The sequence below is a fragment of the Rhamphochromis longiceps genome, linkage group LG12 (assembly GCF_057381845.1).
Source record: "Rhamphochromis longiceps isolate RC_006_pf linkage group LG12, R_longiceps_female_GT1.1, whole genome shotgun sequence".
NCBI classification, from domain to species: Eukaryota; Metazoa; Chordata; class Actinopteri; order Cichliformes; family Cichlidae; genus Rhamphochromis; species Rhamphochromis longiceps.
Window position 1 is genome coordinate 24,494,643 of NC_140568.1, and position 19,851 is coordinate 24,514,493.

The window sequence follows — 19,851 nt, forward strand, 5'->3', positions numbered from 1 at the left end:
AACGCAACAGTAAATATCCAATAATAGATGGCACGACTGATACGTCTGTCTCTCTTTTTGTGCTCCAAGGAAGAATATCGCAGACTTTTTTCAAATTTTGTGCTTGTTTTTCACCACAGCTTTAGAAATCTGGACAACCTGTGTAAAATAAGGAGATCCTCTGTGTCGTTGAAAATGCTGTTAACACTTTCTAAGTTGGGGAATAAATAAAAAAAATAAGAATCCATGCTCTCAGTGCTCTCCCTTTTCTGCAGAGCACACTGCTTAACCAGCCGGTGTCCTGCCAAAGCCCACACCAGTGTTTCTTTCCACTGTCATCTGTGCCATTCCCACACCAAAGGCCAGCCTATGAAATAATGTGCAACACGGGACTGTTTCGAAAACGTAGTTTACTCAGCTGACCAAAGAATTAAGGAGAAAGCGGGACAAAGAAATGCAGAAAAAGCTGAACAATAATAAAAGTGTTTAAACTTTTTCAGCTAATGTGCATCTGAAGTCAAACTTAATAAGACACTATAGCACACAGTAGGAAAGGCCCTGGAGGCGGTGAAGAGTGAAACAGCGTAGACCTCACGCACTCTTTTCTCTCTCTCTCTTTCTCTGTCTTCTTCTTTTTTCAGCCCGGTTCCTTCTGCACTGTGATGTATGGCTTTTTCCTACAGTGGCTCTTCCAAAGTGCAGCTCGTGATGTCATTAATTTTATTCATACTTTATGGATGCTCTGTCTGGAAAAAATGAGAGAAAACGAAGAGGGCCGATGTGAGAAGAGAGGGAAGAAGATAGAGGGAAAGAGAGAGAGAGGCCTGGAGAGGCAAAGTGAGAGAGAGAGAGAGAAAGAGAGAGAGATGTGAAGAAGATGGCATTGCGGAAGGAGATTTTCAGTGCAGTTGCATGTATAATGAATGAGGGGGCACTTTGTTTGAAACTCCAGCCCGGCGCTTCACTTCAAGGTTTGCTGGGCAGAGTGAGGCCTTGTGCTCTCACACCAGCCACTCTCTTTATCTTGCCAATAGATGCTTTCACCTGCCACTGTGGTTCGACCCAGTGGAAAAACAAATAACCTTGGTGTGTGTGTGTGTGTGTGTATATAAGAACAACACAGAGAGAGAGCGAGAGAGCAGTGACAATGGAACAAGGGGTTGGGTGGAAAGGGTGAGGAGCGGGCGAGAGAGGAAAGAGGTGAGTTTGTATAACTGCAATGACAGCCAGACGATACTGAGGAGAATACTGGCACTTTGCCCGCACTTCCTAAATAGTGCTCTCTACAGAAATAGCTCAGCCTTGATATTGACTTTTGTCTGTTGTGTATGTGCGGATGTGCACATCTGTGTATGCTCAATAGCAGGACATATAGTTTCATTGTCAGGTGAAGACCTTTTTCACTTCTTATCTGTTGTTGTTTGTTGGCGGTGTGCGTGGATACTTTTCTGTTTCTCATATTCGCGCGCGCGTGTGCGTTAACGTGTGCGAGTGAGGGATCTTTATTTGCTTTTATTGTCATGGGCCAAAATGGCCTCTGTTTTATTTTTGGCCCATCTCCGGACTCGTGGTTTTAAAAATAGCTGAGGAAGTGCGGGGGATACCTGCCGTGGCTCCAGCCTCCCCACAGCAGAGTCCCAGTTCCTCCACGTCACATCCATCCACCGCCGGCCCACTCCAGGCTATGACAGAGCAGCCCCTCTGGGGCCCGTGCAAACAGGATTGGACTCAGAATGAGGGTGTGAGAAAATCAGCCTCTGGAGTAAAGCGCAGAAAGGGCTCGCAGTTTAGTGCGAGAAGTCTTAGCTGACACTGTCAGATTTTGTAACGTACAGATTAGAAACCCTACAAGCTAATTCCCCTTTTTTTCTTTTCAAATGTAGTCGAGAGTAAAGATTTTAAGGGGAGTGTGTGAGAACTGGGTTTTTCCACAGTTAGTTCATGTGTGGAAGGGCACTGGCTGGCTTGCTCTCTTATCTGTCATCTGAATGCCGAGTTGTCTTGTTGATTTCATTTCTATGTCTTGCCTATGGGGCCTAACTTTGAGTCTGATCCTCACTCCCTTCTCATTGTACTCTCAATTTCTTATGGAATCATTCGACTGCAGATTTGCGAAGGCAACGAGAGCATTTAATAAATAGGGTTAGCTATAGGAGCAGAACTGGATGTTATTTAGATTTTACCATTTGACATTCATTTATTGTTTTCAAAGATTCACATTTTCCAGGGTCAAACTCATTTTTACTGTCTCACTTCTGTGGGTGGATGACTACATTTATTTTTGATTAATTCGGGTATTCTTTACAGGGCATCGTGCTCCTCAAGCCCATATCTAATTGTTTGCTTTTGAAACGACATTATTATCCCGAGATGCTCTTTCATCTGTAATTCTTTTAAACACGAGTGTCATCACTGCTACACTCTAACCCAAGATATTGTTCACCCTTTAAATGAGTGACACTCTGCATCTTGGCCCCTCATAATAGGGACCCCATAATCATATTATAAGTGGGACAAAAAAAGAGAGAGGGAGAAATCTTTAAAAAGCTCCACTGCCCTTGGTTGACTGTCTCTTTACACAGCGAATGAGAAATCTTTTTTTTTTCCCGAATGCGCTTTCACCCACCCCCCACCCCCACCCCTTTCTCTGTGAAGAGAATTGTGCTGCCTGTTATTAATGTGCTTTTGACAGCTTAATTTGATAAGCGGGGTACTTGTTAAAGAAACCTTGGATTGTTCTCACAGCAAGAACGTGTTTTTTTTTTTCCCCTCCCATGTTCTTCAAAATGGTGCCGCACAATCTGTCGATGACCCAGTTCTGAGAGATGGTCGAAAACAAGGAAGAGCAATGCAAAATCCACAGGGAGAAGAACGGAGAGAAGGCGAGAGGGTAGCAGGAGACAGAGAGAGAGAGAGAGGGAGAAAGGATACTATAACTAAGAAAGGCACTTGTGGGAAGTTAACTTAAATGATTTTCTTTCTTCTCTTACCCTCTCGCTCTTCCTCCTCCTGCACCGACCAAGCAACCTACCTTCTTGGGCTCCACTTCCCTGTAGCCTAATCAGAAAAGGAACGCTGGGAACGATGACGGGGATTAGCCTCCACTACTCGCCAGTTCCCCTTGGTTAAATACACGTGTAATGAGTTGTTTATAATGCACAGTAGGTGCTGCAGAAGGCCAGAACTGCCCTCGCCTCCCTCCGCCGCCGCTTACGTGCACGCACGCGGGCCCGCAGCAGATAATACATACATATAGTGAACATATAGCCCAGCCAGTTATGCAGAAATATAGACGCAGCATATGTGGTGTGAACACTGACGTGTCCAGGTATGTGCTCATACATACATTCACACACTCAATCCTCCTACAAACACACCCTCCTACTCAGATTCCCACACACAGCTGTGATGCAGGTCACTCGCTGTGGCAAGTTGTACAGAGGGAGAAAAATGGGCAGTTGCAGTTAAAGGGTTCATCTAAGTGTGTGTGTGTATCTGTGTGTGCTTTCTTGTGCATGTTCTCAGGCCTTCATTGGGTCATAAGGCTGGGGGATTTTTCTCAGGGCAGAGAAGGAGTGGAGGGGTGGAGGGTGGGTGGAATTGAATGATATGAGAAAAAAAAAATCAAGGGAAAAACCTTAAGAAGGAAAAAGGGGCATGTCGTGCCCGTTGGTCTGTGCATGCATGTGTCCAGCGCTCTTGAGGGCGTGCACAGCAGAATATGTGTGTATGTACGTGAAGTGGAAAAAGCTGTTGCCTTGCGGAGGGGACGTGCTCTGCTATCATTAGCGGAGGGGGTGAGGGGCAGGGGTAGGGTGGGAGGGGGACATGCGAGGTTATGTGAACGGTGCAGCTGTGCTCACAGCAGAGGGATTTGAGTGCAGGGAGTGGGTGGAGGGGTGGGGGTGGTGGTTTCTCCAGGCGGCCAGGTCCTTCACTGATCCACCAGCTCGCGAAGCCGATGAGAGGAGAAAAATTCAACCAAGAAACAAGCCCAGCGAAGCAAAACACAAACCCGCCTCTGCCCCTCTGTTCACTGTCCCTCCATCCCACACTCCTCTGCTCCTCCGCTCCGCCACTTTAGCCCATTATTTCCCCAAATAGGAAAAATAAATAAATAACGACTGATGGTCGATGGCAAGGATAAGAGTGCAAAAGAGAGAAAGAAGAGAGGGGGGGAGCAAGTCACGATTTATATAGAATGCCTGTTCTGCTTTTCTGCCATCCGTTTATGCATTTTCATTTCCGATTTTCAATTGAAAAACGAGATAATAATGATGAAGATGATGATGATAAAAAATAATTTATAATTAAATGTTCTCAAGTAACTATACAAGGAGTAAAGAATTGTTTTCTGTCTTTTTTTTATTCAGGGGATTTCCCCAACAACTTAACATTCAAATTTGTTTAAAGCTAACTCCACACTTCTCTTCCTTTCCCCGGTGGAAAACGAAAAGACAAAAAACAAAAAAAACTTGAAGCCCACGTAGAGAAAAAGATGGCGACGCAGACGACGACCCAAACTCGCTTGTCAAGACGTGTGATCAGTCGCCGCAGAGAGCGAGACAAGGCAGAGGTGGCTGAAAGACGACAGAACACAGAATGGCATCAGCGCGCGCTGCTAATGCATTCAGCATGCCACCGTATCCAACAACAAGGCAGAATATCACACAGCTCACTTCACAAGACATCCCCACAACAACAACAACAACAGACGCATAAACGCGCGTGCGCTTGCCGAGGCGCAGTCATGCAGCCGCACACAGGCATTCACACATGCATAAATATCGGCGCGCTGCACGTTTTAAAACCAACCATGAGGAACAAGAATTTGAAAGCAAACAAACAAGTCAGAATGTAAGCAACTGGTATGAGACTTTGTGACAGAAAAAGAAGAAAAAAGTATAAATGAAATAACAGCTTTCGTTTCATGGGAAGACAAAGAGTTAAAAAGGACAAAAAAAAATTCCTGGCAGAATCTAGCGTAAGTGTGAGCTACGTCAAAGACAATGGTGAGCGCTGAGCTAAAAATAGAGTGTGGTCAAACGGCAGTGGCGCTTTGGCGGGAGTGGCCAGCTCTGTGCGATAGAGCGGCCTTCGCAGTCGGCCACATATTGAGAGCAGAGGCACTCTGCCAAAGCTTGTAGATTCACAGCAGTAATTTAATATTTGTTTGTCTCTATTATTTCATTCTTCCCCTTTCTCCTTGTCCCTCTCTCTCGCTCTTGCTTATGAGGGTTAAGTAACAGTATGCTTTATCAGATTACTGGGTCTGAGGTCTCTTTCAAACCTCACTTTGCCATCTTGATGTTGTGCAGCTGTGCAGACTCTTTAATCACACGCTATCTTTTTTCACTCACCCTCTCCTCCCTTCTCCTAGTCCTCCCTCCTCCCTTAACATATGTTAATTGGCTGCTTTCTGTGACAAATTACGAGCGCTCACTTTGATGAGGTCGGTTTGTGATGGTGCTGGGAGTGGAGTACAGTGGAACAGCCAGACCCTCACCAGTTCCCCCTTAACCACTCCAAAAAGGAGCGCGGCACCCAGCCGATGACTAATGAGAGGCTTGGACTGGGTCTGGCCTGGCTCGAGCCTTGGTGGGGCCACTCCCCTAAACAGAGGCTGATCTGTAGGTACCGTATGCCGCCACACGCCCTCCACACTCCATACAACCTTTTGCCTCATGCACCCCACCGCCACCACCCTTCCCCTGGGAACTGTAACGCTCTGTGAGAGCAGAAGAGTTCAGGCTGTGTGGTGGAAAAGACTCGCGTTACGCAGTTGTGCGCGTTACACGTTATATATATGTATGTATTGTTTTTCTTTTCTTTATGAGACTGGACACATTTTCAGTGCTTTGTTTCACTTTTGCGTTTACGGCTGTCTTTACGTTCGAGGCTTAAAACAAAAGCCCAGTAGTAGCATAAATTATAGATGCGGCACATACAGCTTGTGTCTCAGGTTTACATTGAGCAGCGTGTGTGTGTGCATGTGTGTGTGTGTGTCTGTGGTGAAAAGGCAGTGCCTGGAAACATTAAACCAGCCATGCTTAAACAAACACTTACAATGGAACAATCTCTGTTTAATGATGCTCAGCATCAACAGGGAAACAATGCTCACCAATAATCAGCACAATCAGCTTGCGGTAACAAAAAGAAAGAAAGAAAGAAAGAAAGAAAAAAAATGACATCATCCAAGTAGTGTGTTCTGTATTCTTTTTTTTGTGTGTGTGTTCTTAAGTGTTGTTAGTGGTAGGGTGTAATAATGTGGCTGTCTCCTGCCAGTCTGTCATGCAGTTTCGTGTTCTCGGTCTCTTTTTCTACCTCTGTCTCTCATTCTTACTCACTCTTTTTCTCCCTACTTTATGATCTAGGTTACTTGGTTTCCTAGCAGAGCACAGGGACCGGAGGAAGAGAAAAAGAAAAAAGAAAAACAGAAGGTCGAATCTATGAAGGACATGCTTGTTGAAGTGTGCAACCTTCTACTTCTCTGCAAATTACCCACACACTGTGCATAGAGTCAAAGCGGAGCTGTGGCTCCCATTTCAGCTCCGCAAGGCTGTGACCATGACATGTAACGCTGCTGGGAGCATCGCAGCTACGGGAGAGGTGCCGATGTACCGTCAGCTCCGGCGCTCGTTCGTCGCGGAGGACAAAAATATAATCGTTTTATATAATGGTATCGTTGTGGACTCTAAATTTGCTGATGAAGCGAGAAAAGGAAAAATAGTAAATTCCACAGCTTCCTCATAGGTCTGCCTGTCTGTACATGCTGACTTAGTTCCAACAACCTCAAAAAGGGAAATTGTTCTATTTATCTCTTCCCATCAACAAAATGCAAAAGAGATAACAGCCCATAAGCGACTTCTCATTTCCATAGCTACCAAACTGAAGCACACACACACACACACACACACACACACATATATATATATATATATATATATATATATATATATATATATATATATATATATATATATATATATGTACACACAAACAAACTGGGTGACAGTATGAAGTTGGTGAACAAAACTGCACTCGGCCCCTTGCAGTTGCGTGAGGGTTAGCCATGTTAGCATTAGCCTGAAGGCCTTAATTGAGGCCAGGAGGGAGCATTTAATAATTGCTGTCACAAGATCAAATTTAATTCTCCTCTCTTCACAGCCACCACTGCTGTAGGGTAGAGTGAAACAAATTGTCATCAGAGATTTCTAAATGAACAAAGCTTTTAATTAGGGTGATTAGAATACTGTGGCATAGAGGAAGACTAAAGGGTGGGGGGTGTGATGAAATCATCAGTGGATTGTCTTCACCGTGATGTGTGGCTTTGATACAGTGTGGGGTGAAGAGTTGGGGCACGCGACTGCTATGGGAAGTTGTCTGTATCTTATAAGTCAGCAACTCGTGTCGCCCTAGAAATTATATCCTATTGGAGCAAATTCTTTTACCGCTTTCAGTGTGGAGCGAATTAAATCTAGCTGTTCAAGAACTGTATTTTTTTATGAGTGCTGCAAGAGCTCCTAACCGGCGCTGACATTTTTTCTGTTCAACCAGATCGATACGTTTTGCTAGTATCTAAAAATACACATAAAAAATTATTAATGTAATATTTCCTCAATTAAAAGAGGATGCTCTATTTAAAGCCGTGCCTCTGTGTCTGCTGAGCGGGCACCGCCGCAGACAGGAACAAAGGCCGAACCCAGAATGTTGGCCGGCCGTCTCTCACCTTAATCTTGTTGCATGTTCACAATAAAAGCCTCAGTTAAACAAAGTAAATAAATAATAGGTTGTTTCTATTAAAAGAACTTTTAATTTGAAATGGCTGCATGATGTGTTTAAAATTAAGCTGGCTGCTCTGTGTCGTATACAGTTCAGCTACAGCTGTTGTGTGAGCGTGGGGGCGATCGTGGCTCAAGAGTTGGGAGTTCGCCTTGTAATCGGAAGGTTGCCGGTTCGAGCCCCGGCTTGGACAGTCTCGGTCGTTGTGTCCTTGGGCAAGACACTTCACCCGTTGCCTACTGGTGGTGGTCAGAGGGCCCGGTGGCGCCAGTGTCCGGCAGCCTCGCCTCTGTCAGTGCGCCCCAGGGTGGCTGTGGCTACAATGTAGCTTGCCATCACCAGTGTGTGAATGTGTGTGTGTGAATGGGTGGATGACTGGATATGTAAAGCGCTTTGGGGTCCTTAGGGACTAGTAAAGCGCTATATAAATACAGGCCATTTTACCATTTTAGGTCCCTTGGTTGATGACCGTCTCTGTGTTGGTAGAGATAAGCGAGTGCCAAGTACTCAACTGTTTTTCTGAGTTTTATCCAGAATGAGTCACTGTCCTCTAACAGACTGGTGAAGTAACTTTAACGTAGTCAAGGGAAACGAAGGTTTGTCTCATTAACAAGCCTGCTTCAGACAAAGACCTGTTACATTCTGCGGCTGAGATAAATAAAGGAACCGGGTTAACTTTCAAATCTTTACTGACATGTCCAGCCAAACAGACACTATTTCTTTCTTATGATTAGGGGCAAAATTTTCTTCAAAATGTATTCACTATTAGAAATTACTTGTATATATAAACCTCAATCCTAGGAGACAGGGTTGGAGTAAGCATAGCCCCTACAGTAATGAGGCCTTAGCTTCAGTTTGAAACCTCTTGACTCAAAACACACATACACACAGTTTCTGCCCTTCTCCCCTCCCCTCCGACAGGAGAACATTGCTAACATCCCGAGACATTGTCATACTCGGCAGAGTACATAATTGGGTGAATATGTCAGTGCTTTGTGTTCTTAGTGACATGACTCCCGGCTGTTCCTGTGGGGGGCTGGGTGTGCTCACTAAAGGGGTTCTACTGCAATTTTGTTACATTTGGCTTATTGTTCATTATGGTTTTACTTGTATTCTTCTAAATCCAGATAAGCATGTAACTCCTTATCCGTGCACGCAGACCTTGTCCTGTGACAGTGTGGTCATTTAAGCACGTGTGTGCATTAATTTTCTGTTCCTGTACCTTTAGTGTCAGCAGTTGGTCGCACCTGGGTCCTTCGGTAAACGTGGAAACATGCGAGTTGAGACAGTGGTTAATGCTGACTGAAGGGCGAGAGAGGGGGAGAGAGAGATGAAGAAGAAGTGAAAGAAACTGTGGTGGTGATGATAAAGTGAAACCTAGTGAAGTTATTTGTGTTTAAACATCAGATGTGTGTATCGCCACAATCAGCACCACTTCCATATTCAAAACCATTTTGATACCTCTAATTTCAGCCTCTCACACTGTACACTGATCTGTCGGGTACTTTGTCACCTCTTTTAAGCTAATCTTTCTTTTTTTTAAATATATAACTTCTATCTATGCATTATGCTTTAATTCAGCCATTGTCACTTCTTATGCTCGAGCCACGGAAAGACTGAATGTACGAAATGGTGATTCACTCCAGTCTTTCCGGGGCCTCTCCAAAATGTGGCTTGCCTATGCTTCTGCTTTTTCTTCTCTTCTCCTTTTTTCACTGATACCATTTTTTCCAGCTTGGTTCAAGAGTATGTTTGTGGCGAGCCGCGGTCCTCAAAATGTATTTATATATCTCTGATGTTCGTAAGTCACAGTCACAAAAAACAAAAAGCTGCTGAGAATTGAGCCACAACAGCCAGTCCATCTCCCTGTTGCTGTCGAGCTAGCTTTACCTAGCTTTAGTGTGGGCCTGTTTGCTCATCTACCTTTGGCCTAGCAGCTGCTGCTTACAGCCCTTGGCCTCCTTTCAAACAGAGGGGTTGACGCATCGTGTCAAATCATTTTGTCCTTGGGGCAGGCAGCATTAGGTTATGGAAAGATGGCTCTCACCTGTCTCCGTACTGGCTCTGACGGATGGCTACCTATCTGCGTTGCAGCTCTGATGGCCCAAGGCCTGCATTTCCTGGTGCTGAGTGAGACGTACAGCTGCCCAAACGAAGGGCAGACCTCTGTACACTGTCGCCTCCATTTCTATTCACTCATCATATCAATGTGATACTTTAAAATTTTAGAAAAATGCAAAAGTGATTATATAGACACATTACTTGTGGGAGCGTCCGTAAACGCTTTCACAATTAAACATGTCTGTAAGCTTTCTTGTAGTTTACACGAAAAACAGACACATCATCATTTATGCATTAGTCCTCCAATTTACATTCACTCTCTAAATTATTTTATAATCCTAATGCCTTAATTTAATTTGAAAATGTTTGGCAAAGTTTGCTGCTGTGATGAAAGCCACAGCAAAGTAAACAGAGAATGAATAAAGAAGAAGAATGACGTTCACCGCATCAAGGTACTTTTCTTCATGGGGATATTTTGACACTCCCCTCACAGGTATGCATTTATCACAAAAGATGCTCAGATGTGTTCAAAAGTAAAAAAATAAAAAAAAAGTTTAGGGGGGTGTGCAACCAAGAACAACTAAAAATGCACTCATAACAAACCTGACAAATTCTTTTGTTCAAAAATGTTGAAACCAGTGAGTGTTTTCGTCTGATGCGTCACAGAAAGATTATGATTTCAACATTTATTTTTTTGCCTTTTGCTTTGATTCATGAGTTCCTGCATAACCCCCCACCCTACCCCGCCCCCACACTCCTTCAAAATATGTCATAGCCTTACAAAACCAAGAGACACGTTTTGAGGAACTAGAAGTAACTGAGGCCTGAAGTATTTCGTATTGAGAAAAACATGGTTTCTGTTCATTTGTCCTCTGGAAATGAGAGGGGAGCGTAGCAGTTGAGTTTTGAACCCTAATTCTTACCCTGCGATTTGGGGAAGGAAAGACCTTCAGCACCTTTGATTGTCTATGTCTGCTGATGTCACATCCTTCCCCCTCCCCGCGTATCTGTGTTTACTTCCCGTCTTTCCGTCGTTCGAGACCAGGCAGTGCTACTGTTGTAAAAATCAGTTTGAAGTTTGAAATTCAGGTATTAGGTTTTAAGTTAAAGTGGGGTTGGTAAGGAATTGAGACGTCACCTTGAGGACTTATTAAAATATATTTATAAATATTTATTTACTTTGTTCTATAATGTCTCTCACACTATAAGTTGCTGGGAGAGTGTCTAAAACTTGTGCCAATCAGAGACTAGTGGCTCACTTTGCTCCTCATCAATAGACGGGTGTCTCAGTTCTAAGGCACCTAGAGATTGAAAATAGAATACATGAGAAAGCGTCCCTGTCTCGGTAATGATACAACTAAACCATGATCTAATAGAGAGAGACAGGTGAAGACATATCCTCCAACACACATATACGTGCACACTTACACAGCAGCCTCTCAGTTTCAAGTTTAGCTCGAATGCTCACTGGGAAAAAAAAAAGAAGAAGAAAAAAAGGAATGAACACATTATAAGATGATCCACCGCTATCACTCTAATCCCCAGATGTACATGTTGCTAATCTCTTTAGCTGCTAACATGTTAAATTAGCCCTAATATCTGCTGAGATTCAAAACCATAGAGGCCCACCTACGTGTGGGCTACCGCCCAGGTTTAGGTCACTCGCCTCCCCCTTCACTCAAAAAAAGATACAGACTCTGGAGGGAGGGGGGGGGTGGCAGTGATAGCCATTCGTCACCCTGCCTATCTTGCTCTGACAGATGGGGAGTGTGGCGTGCCACATAGAGGAGTCACTGCCTGTAATGACATTAGAGGCACAATGAGACCTGATACACATTTTTTTTCCATCCTGCCTAGCCATCAACTTGCTCCTTTGCTTGATTCTTCCCCGCCTCTCATTTCTGCTGCTGTTATGCCTTCTTCTCGCCTTACAGAAGATAAAGTGTTGTCTGCTGCTATTTCCAAATCAAAAGTACAAATGCACAAAGTGCACATTTAACATGCAAACATGCACATAGCTGCAGCAAAAACACAAGAAAGAAACCTCCGAAAAATCTACACTGAAAAAATGAAAACAGTTTCTGAGCCAAAAAAAAGAGTTTCCTACATAACAGAAAAACTCGCGTACAAATCGAGCACCGCGAGTGTGTACTGACGTTGAGATTGTTTTGTGTAAAATGGTATTAAAACATTTTTTTTTCTATCCTCGTCTTCCAGGAAATGGGAGTTTATTTAAAAACGAGAGCGTTTATTTAAATGTACCATACACCTCCTAAAAGGTTTACTTACTGCAGTGTAAGATGTTATTTCAAATTCTCACAACCACATTTCCCATGAGGGACGGAGGACACTGGCATTGCACTTGTGCACACAGTTCATTTACAGTTGCCCCAGTTTTGTTTTTACGTTTCTCACAGAAATTCTCTGAATGCAGAAATAATCTCAACAGATGGTTGTGCACAACTTTAGTTCTTGGAAGTGGATCGTGTGTTCATTTCTCCTTATTTATTGCCACGTCCATCCACCTCATTCACAGAAAAAGGGGGGGAAAAAAACACAAACTGAAACTGTCTTTCAAAATGATGAATTAGCCCTGAGCATGAGTTAAAGTAAAGTTCCTGTTTTTTGTTGCCCCCTGATTCAAAGAAGTCATCTTCAGTGTATGTCCTCAATAACAAAGCCACATTAACAAGCACCCTACAGACGTCTATTAGAATGTGAAAAAGTGCCATGTGCTGTATATTAGTTTTTAGTGACTAAACACTTGGGAGAGGCGACCTAGAATCAAGCCTTGTGGTGCACTGAGTGTATATGTTCTCATTGTCCTCTCAGCTACACTTCTGAGACACAGAGAGAAAATGCTCATTAGATCTATGTGCTGAATTGCTCCTCTCTCTCCATCTCTCCCATCCTCCCCCAACCTTCATATCTCCCTCTCTGGCTCTCTCCCTCTCTCTCTCTCTCTCCATCCGTCTGCTTAACAGATGGGAGGGTCGTGGGCACAGCTCTTCCCCTCCCCCTGGAGAGGCCTGGTGCCTGTTCAAAAGATCCCTCTTTATGCTTCTCTCCATTTCTCTGTTTTTCTCCCAGTGCTCTTCTTCTCTTTTTATTGTCACCTTTAAAGCTCGAAGATACGATAAAACCGGCAGAGGCATAACCGTCGTCCTTCAGCACGCTCGGTGCCGGCGTGCCCTCTGACCTTAGCATTTGCCCACCCCGGCCTCCTTCCAGTTACCACACATTAGTGTGAATACAGGCATACCGCTAGTCAACAAGTCTACAGAGTATAACGGAGCTCTTTTGTTTATTCTTCATCTCCCACAGATTCATTCCCTATTTGCCTGCTTCGGGATTAGTAAATTGGCTTAATGTGCAAGTTTGCTAGGTTGGTTTTTTTTTTCTGCTGTCTTGCACCATGTGTCTTCATTTTTTTGTTTTGTTTCTTTCTCATCCTCTTTGCCCTGTCAAGGTCAGATGTCAGTGTCGCTGCCTTGCAAGACATTCCTGCCAAGGACAACTGTGTTGTCCCACTTGACCACGTTCACTAAGCAGTGCTTATTTCCTGCTTTCCCCTCCACTTCACTGTCTTGGCGTCACGAGGCTAAATTGGATTTAGTGATTCACTGCTAATCTGTTAAGTTAACCGATGATCTCTCCAGCGCTGGGGAAGGGAACGCAATGGGGAAGTGGGCACTTGTTCTTTTTTTTGTTTTGTTTTTTGTTTTTTTTACCCAGGAGCTGCCTGGCACCCATAAGGGACGGGGGTGGGTGTGAGGAAAAGTGAGGGGTGGTGGCAGGAGTGGGGAGGGGAAGTGGGGGGGGCAACTTGAGTTGTTGTTGTTGTTGTGTAGGAGGAGGTAAAGGAAGCAGGAAAAAGATGGGATGGGGAAGGAGGCTGGGTGAAGTTAAGAGGCACCAACATGGGGGTAAGCAGCAGCAGAGCTTCACCTCAGGGAGCGTTGGCTGGTGCTCAGAGCCAAAAGCGGGGATTAAATGTTCAGGACACGAGCTTAATCTTAGTGTTAATGTTACGTAAGGCCTAAGGTGTTGCCCCAGCGGGTGTTGACATTGAGAGGTTCAACTCTGCTCAGCGTGCTGTGGGAGGAACACGGAGGAGGTGCAGGCCAGGAGGCAGGGATCATGAAGGTAACGCCTCCTTGTTTGGAGCGATGCCCGGACTGGGTAGTGTTGAGTACAAAGACTGGGAGGGGATGATGCTGTCAGCCTGTGATTGAGGTACGCTGGCTTGATTGATATCCTTGTCTGGCTGTCTTGTGCCAAGCGCCTTAGTGTTGGCTTGTAATCCTAGTTTGTCTGACAACATCCTTTTTTGTTTTCTTCCACAGGGCAGCTCTTTGTGTGTCTGTCTACGGATGGGTGTGTTTGCACAGAGCAATGCTAAAATGTTTTGGATAGCCTCTTCAGAGCTGCCACAGAGTTATTTTAGATCTTGTTATTATTATGATGGTGCAGTCCGGCTGTTGTCCTAACTGCCAAATGACGCATTTATGTTCGTATCTCAGTTCTTCCATGAGTGGGTGTATTCCAAACCATCATCTCAGGAAGTTTTTTGTCATGCATTTCATTATTGTTGAGACTGTATTGTCTCACTTTTTTCAGTTTTTGTGTGATGGACATTTTTGGCAGGCAATCTTATAAAATCCATAAAAATCAATGCAATGCTGTTTCTTTAATACAATGTAATATACTTACCAAATCCGTGTTTCGCATACATACACTGAGAAGGCCTCAATTATAATGCAGGATTCTAAATTTTGAGTCGTGAATAAAGCACAGAGCCTGCATTTCATGCTGCAAATGGAAAAGATAGCTACAGCCTTGCTTGCGCTACAGGCCTTGGTCTGTCATTAAGAGCCACTGCATCCCTGGATGTCTCTATTATGAGTTTTCATTATCAATGTCCTACTCTCTAGCACAAAAAGGTCAAGTGCATAGCAATGTGCTGCATTCACCTGAGGGGTTCAGATCTTTCTTGTGCATGTTACTCAATAAATACATGGATTCAGGTTAGCAGGAGGTAAAAAAAAAAAAAAAAAAAAAAAAGGAAAGGAAAGGAAGTGCATTACAATGTGCAGGTATGTGTGCAGGAGTGCGCAAAGGAGAGAATATGAGAGAGTGAGGAAAAGAGCAAGGGTGTTTGAGAAAAAGGAGAGAGAGAGAGAATGATAGAGAGAGAGACTGAGACTGACATGTCTTTTGGTGAAGCGGTGTCGTCTTCCACATCAATGTCTGATGCTTGTGCTGCCAGGTGCCGGAAATCTGGTTCAGAAAGGAGAGAAGAGAGAAGAAGGGGAAAGTAGAGAAAAAAAGGCAGGGTAGATGGAGGATTTTTTTATTTTTTTTTCATGTGACGGCGTTGACAGCTCCCCTGCATTGCACTGAGCTTAAATAATGGGATGCTCATTTGCATAACGAGGGACGTTATCACCTCTACTGTCAAAAGAAAACACAACAACAGTTCTTCTGCTCCTCCCTGAGATAGATTGGGTTGGCCTACTTTAGCACTCTGGAGAGATGCACTGGAGCTCTGGCTTAGCCAAGCTCACACAAGAGCACACAGTTATGCGCACGCACACACACAGATGTACATGCACACGTGTACACACACACACAGTCGCTCAGTCATGCAAACTTTTCAGAGCGCAACTCTGCTCTTCCGCCCATTCAGTCCGGCGCTTCAGCTGCTGGCCTGCACCTCTGGAACACAGGTACACTCACATTAAACTGTGCACGCGTTTATTGGCTACTCCGATATCTTCCGGACATGCAAGGGTTTTTTTCTCCAAGAAACCATTGTGTATCAAACTGTTATGTTGCCACATTTTACTTATTTTTACAAAGGCTTTGTTTTACCAGAACATGGCAACACTCTTAGGTCCTCGTTTTTTACATCTGTATACTATCCTAGCATATCGCATCTGCCATTTTGGAGATGAGCTGCAGATAGAGTAGAAAAAAGTCGCGGCTGGCAGCTCCACTGTCAATACAGTGCAGTTTCATGGGAAGAAACAAAATGTATTTCTCAGTGTGGAGGTAATGTTACAGTGTTGGTGATTAGAGCGTTTAAGTTAGCGGCACTTCCAAAACACTGTCAAACTCTCTGTGAACGAGGCGAGATCCTGACAGTGCTGTCTCCTCTCATAGTCGGTGCCTAGGAAGAAAAAAAAATGCAAAAACTGATTTGCATGATATCGACAGTGAAAAACACAGCGGTTCTCACAACATTGTTGACAGATTCTTTGTCTTTCTTCACCCTCCCTTGTGGCTGCCACGATGCCACTTTTATTATTTTTTTTTCCCTCTCAGTATTTTGCCATATTTCATTTCATTTAATGCTTATTCTCCCCGACCCCTCCCTTCTGTCTTGCAGGTACAGATGCTGGAATCTTTGAGTTGATTGAAACAAATAGAAAGCAGGAAAAAAAAAGAAGAAAAGACAAAGCAAAGGAAGAGCTGAAACGTGAAGAGAACCGGAGAGAGAGAGAAGAGAAGAAGAAAGAGAAGAGAGAAGAAAGCTTGAAGTTCTTTAGAAAGAGGAGAGAAAGAAAGAGACGGGGACGATGGGGAGGAAAAAGATTCAGATCACGCGGATTATGGATGAACGCAACAGACAGGTAAGTCCCGGGGGGATGGGAGGATGGATGAGTATGAGGATGGGGGAGAAAAGGGTGGAGGAGGGAGGAAGGAGAAACACCCTACACCCCACATAGCTCTTAACAATGAAGGTTTCTGGGAGTCTGGGCAATATGCGAGCTGGGAGACAGAGCAGTCCTTGCAGGGAAAGTACAGATATTGCTTTTGGTGGAGGAGTTCCATCAGCTTAGAATAGCAATGTTTGTTTCCCTTCAATCTAACAATCCAGTGTGAGGACACGAGGAGTGTACAGTGTTTCCTAAAATGGATTTTGCTTTAAAACTGTTGGGATTTTTAAAGCACATTCTGCATATCGCAGAGAAGTCTGAGGGGTGCAGCCTACGCTCAACTGAAGCACCCTTCACACACCCAAGCCCTCACACCATGCCACCCTGTTTAGCTCCCTGCCAGTGGAATATTACCGGGCAGAGGGTGGTACCACCAGTGAGGCAGGGTGGAGGAAAATATAAACAAACAACCAAACAGAGGGTTCGGGATGGTCTGAAATGACACACTGGGACGCAAACACTGAAATGCTATTTTTCTCGAGCTAAATCAGTAACAGTGGAAGTGCTGTAGCTTTCCTCTGCCTAGAATAATACACATTAATTTAAAACAAAATGTCAACAACCAATGTTAAGAGTCAAAGAATCCTCTTAACGACAGCTGGCATCACTTGAGACTTGGGATAATAAATTGTGGACACTACTGTCTCAGGCAGGAGACAGAGCTCTCTCACTGCCCTTGAGGCCCACAATCGATCACTTCCTGTGGCATAGCTGACCACTGACACTTTGTCAGCTTCCTGGCAGCCCAATTGGATCCATACGTTGCTAATGTGGCCCCCGGATCACAGGTCAAACACACACACACCAGCACACACACAGTTCTGAACACAATCCGTTTCAATGCTGCTTGAGACTTCTACACCGCGTGACATTCTCAATAGTATTTCTGAGCCATTTCACAATGTGCTTGTTTCAAACAGTCATATGTGGCCGGAGCAAAGGCTCGGTGAATTGATTGGAGTGTGCCGGGGGAGTAATTGAAGTAGATGTTGGCCCTTGTCGTGACTAAGCTCAAGTGTGTTTGCAAGAAACAAGAAGATAATAGGAAGTGTGTAAGAAAGTTTGCGTGCTGGACTCGAAGAAGGTCACATCAGAAATGTTGTTTCTCAGAATCACAGATGCAGCATAAAAAGAAAGAGTGTAACCAAGAGTCATGTATAGAGACAGTTTTTGAAAAGTATGGAGGATGTGAGATGGTATATCTTTGTTTGTTATTGAGAGAGCCAGACGGACAGACAGGCAGAGAAACAAAGAAAGAGCAAGGAAGAGGTCACCGAGTTTTAGATGAGGACTAAAACTATCGTGTTTCAGCAGCACCCACACTTCCTCCTTGCTGTTATCTCAGCCCTCCTCTCTTATCCCACCTAAGAATGGGCCCGGGCTCTTCGACTCCTGAGGAAAAGGAGAGAAAGAGGGAGACAGGAAGGACACCTGAGGGAAATCGATGCCTGAGATATCCGGGCTTCACTTACAGGGAGAGGAGAAGGAGGCAGGAGAAGAGACTGAGGAGAGAGAAAGGGTTCATTGGGAAAAGAAAATCAATATATCGCAGGATTTTGTTGTTTTGATCCTTAAAACCATAGAGTGCTCGTTGATATTATGTACTCATTGTTGCTTTTAAGCGATTTCGATTCCTCCTGATATTATATCATCGAGTCATGTGGAAAGCACCACATGTTCTGTGGAGCATAATGTCATAAAACCTACAGCCTAAAATAAAAATGACATCACCGTGTTTTGAAGAGGCGGATATCACAAGACAGGGACGGAGACAGACACAGAAACTTAAATTTTCTTTTTTAAAGAAAAAAAACCAGAAGCTCAAGCTTTACATATTTTCACTTCCTTTTTGAGGAAATGTCCCAGAGCCTGAGCCAAATAAACACCAGAGGACTTTTTGCAGTGTTGCTTTTGACCTCACATTCTTCACATACTTTCAGTGTTTTACGTGTTTCTGAAAGCCCTTCTACAGCCTTAGCAGGTTACGATCTTGTTTGAATATTGTTATAAAATAAAATATATTGTTATTTTCCATAATATTCATTTCCAAAAGTTTTGGGAGTTGCATAAAAAACAAAACAGGATATGGCGCAATTCCTACATTGTCCTTTAATACAATATATAGAGCGACTGTAACATTTCCTTGGTTATGACACTCTTTCTAACGCAGCCGTCTTTGGAGTGGCACCACTCTGTGTAGCTGTCAACGCTACCTTTCCACCTACAGGGCTTTAGTGCCTCCTCACCCCTGCTCTCCATGCAGCTGCACCATCATATTGGGCACAGGGCCTGGCTCTCTCTGGGCGGCCACTTTGGGCTGCCACCTCCAGGCCCCGAAACACTTCCCAAGAGCAGTGGCAGAGGGGCCAGGCCTCCCTGGCGTTGACTGGCTGCCCGGAGTGCTGGACAGTGGGCAGCAGTGTGTGAGCCCTGGCTCCAAGCCGCCCGACCACTCAGACCCTCTCCTAGCCTCGGGCACATGAAAGAGCCCCCTGTGTCATAAACTCATGGGCTGTTCACAAAGAGCAGACTCTTGAGCCAGCTTGCAAACGCGCACAGATGGACAGGCGCACACAAGTTAAACGTACAGGTGTGCGCACGCGCCCGCACGCGTCGACACCATGGGCGTAGACCGATCGTAGCACACACCTTAGACGGTTCATTTGGAGCCTTTGTTAACGCAGCAGTGACAAACGCATATGTGTATGCACATGTACACATCTAAAAACACATCTATCTCTCTGGAGCCCGTGTTGTGCATCGACTAATTTGTTGCAATTGGCTCTAATTAGTGTTACCTCTCCAGCCAGTCTGCTCAGTGGGCTTAATTTAGGATGACTTGTTTGTGTGAATCATTGTGTTTGTGTGTGTGCGTCTTTGTGTCGGACATATGGGTTTCATGGGGGAAGGGACCCGAGGCCAAAGGTTAAACATGTATCAGGTCATCAGTGACAGGAAGTAAAACACGAGGATCTCCCAACTCCCCCAAACAACAGCCATACCAGCACACACTCGGCCAAAAGAAGCTTTAAAAGTGCGGTGACTTTGTTTTTTGGTGTGTTTTTAAAAAAAATTTCTCTCTGGTGAAGAGAGCCACGTTAACTGCACCGCTGTCGCTGTAGTAAGAGGGTCTTTTTGTTTCTACGACAAAGCGTTCTTCCCTCCAATCAACAGTACCAGGGTGAGAAAATGTGCGAGTGACATTAACAGCAGGAAAATAATGAGGCCCACAGGGTAGCTCCTCACCCCTGCACCCCTCCTCTAATTCCCTGTTTCCCACCTTCTACCATCTCGTTCATTTACCACA

At 44.5% G+C, this 19,851-nt stretch overlaps 1 protein-coding gene across 9 annotated transcripts in view; it reads left to right on the forward strand.

Annotated features, from left to right (window-relative positions):
* mef2cb (myocyte enhancer factor 2cb) overlaps positions 1-19,851 on the forward strand; it is a 69,513-nt gene that overhangs the window by 15,267 nt on the left and 34,395 nt on the right. For all 9 annotated transcript variants that reach the window (XM_085425292.1, XM_085425291.1, XM_085425297.1 and 6 more), the window contains one exon: positions 16,214-16,457. In XM_085425292.1, coding sequence (XP_085281418.1) covers positions 16,404-16,457 — 54 coding nt within the window. In that variant the 5' untranslated portion in view covers positions 16,214-16,403. The remainder of the gene's footprint in view (positions 1-16,213; positions 16,458-19,851) is intronic.